Genomic DNA, 1,418 nt, shown 5'->3' with positions numbered 1-1,418 from the left:
GGGACAAGTGATTATCACAGGGCTGCTTTTAAGGCTTCGCAACAGCACTTCTTGCTGTTTGGTTTGATTTATTATTTTTTTTTTTTAAAAAAAATCGGTTTTGTTTCTTTCTTAAGGCTCAAGAGTATTAAAAAATAAAGTTACAAATCTCCTCCGGGCTGGTGTGGCTATCAGTTAGAAAAATAAAGCCTCTCCCCCTCTCGTCCCCGCAATCTCAGCTCGCGTCTCCCGCGCCGCAGAGCTGACCCTCGCTAAGCCTGACGCTGGCCACTTAACAGAGCTTTGTTCCGAGTTAAAAGCACGCCGTTTTGCTTTTTTATTTTCATTTTTAGAGAAAAAGACACTTATCTATACAAAAATACCTCTGACTGCAAGAAAACCTAGCACTGCTCCACTAAGTGTCATTTTTTTAGCTGTTGGAAAAATAAGAGCATTTAAAAAAACTCTAAAAAATAGGTATAAATCCCCTCAAATTGGTAACGAATCATACACAGTACATACTAAAAAATATTTAAAATAGAGAATATTCCTCACAGAGGACTGAGTTTTCTCTTTTTTTTCCCCCCATTTTTTTCTTTTTTTTTTTTAATTACTGCTAAAAAAAAAAAATCATTACAAAAGTCCAGAGAGCAGACAGCCGCGCTGGTGGGTCAGAAATCTCATCTCCACACCGCGCCCTGGAAGCAGAGTTAAAAGTCCAGTCCTTGGAAAGTCTGTACCGAGTTTTGCCGGTTCTCGGAGCGGTCTGGCCACTTCCCGGAGGATGCTGTAGTGCAGAAGGCTCGAGGCGCTCTCTCCTCCCCGCCAGCTTTAACTTTAGCGTCTTTTTTTAATTATTATTTTAACTTCAAAGAAGGAAAAAGTCCGAGGAAGTTCTCTGTTGTTCTTCTGGTTGCTTCTTCCGTGCTTTTTTGATTTTTTTTTTCTTTTTAATTTTTTTTGTTGTTGTTGTTCTTTTTTCTTTTTATTTATTTTATTTTTTTTTTTTTTGAAATGGCTTTAGGGTCTGGTGAGCTGTGTGTAGACGGGCTGTTCCCAGTGCTGCGGGCTGTGGGTCTGGGGGATGGAGGGGACCCCAGAAGTGTCTGCAATGGGGGTGTACATGGGGCGCTGCGTGGGGTTCATGTAGGTGAAGGTGGAGTAGAGGCTGCTGCTCTGGCCGGCGGCGTGGCTGTAGTAGGAGCTGGAGTTCTGGTGGTCGGTGTAGTCGTACTGGGAGCGGGTGATGGTGGGGTAGGAGGAGCTGTAGTGCTGGAGGTTGAAGGAGCTGTAGTTGATCTGCTGCGGGGAGTGCTGCTGCTGCTCGCTGTAGTGGCTGGGGCTGAGCTGCTCCGTCTTGATGTGCGTCCTCTGCTGCGCCTGGCCCTGCTCGCCGCTCAGCGCCGGCAGCCCGTGCTGCGGCTGCGGCGGGGGCTGCG

At 46.1% G+C, this 1,418-nt stretch overlaps 1 protein-coding gene across 1 annotated transcript in view; it reads right to left on the bottom strand.

Annotated features, from left to right (window-relative positions):
- Positions 1–999: 999 nt before the first annotated feature.
- Positions 1,000–1,418, bottom strand: part of SOX9 (SRY-box transcription factor 9) — a 3,027-nt gene continuing 2,608 nt past the window's right edge. The window contains exon 3 of the mRNA XM_009646164.1: positions 1,000–1,413. Within this exon, the coding sequence (XP_009644459.1) occupies positions 1,000–1,413 (414 nt within the window). The remainder of the gene's footprint in view (positions 1,414–1,418) is intronic.

Source organism: Egretta garzetta, unplaced genomic scaffold (genome assembly GCF_000687185.1).
Source record: "Egretta garzetta isolate BGI_Z169 unplaced genomic scaffold, ASM68718v1 scaffold19, whole genome shotgun sequence".
NCBI classification, from domain to species: domain Eukaryota; kingdom Metazoa; phylum Chordata; class Aves; order Pelecaniformes; family Ardeidae; genus Egretta; species Egretta garzetta.
This window is presented reverse-complemented; position numbering and strand designations above follow the sequence as displayed.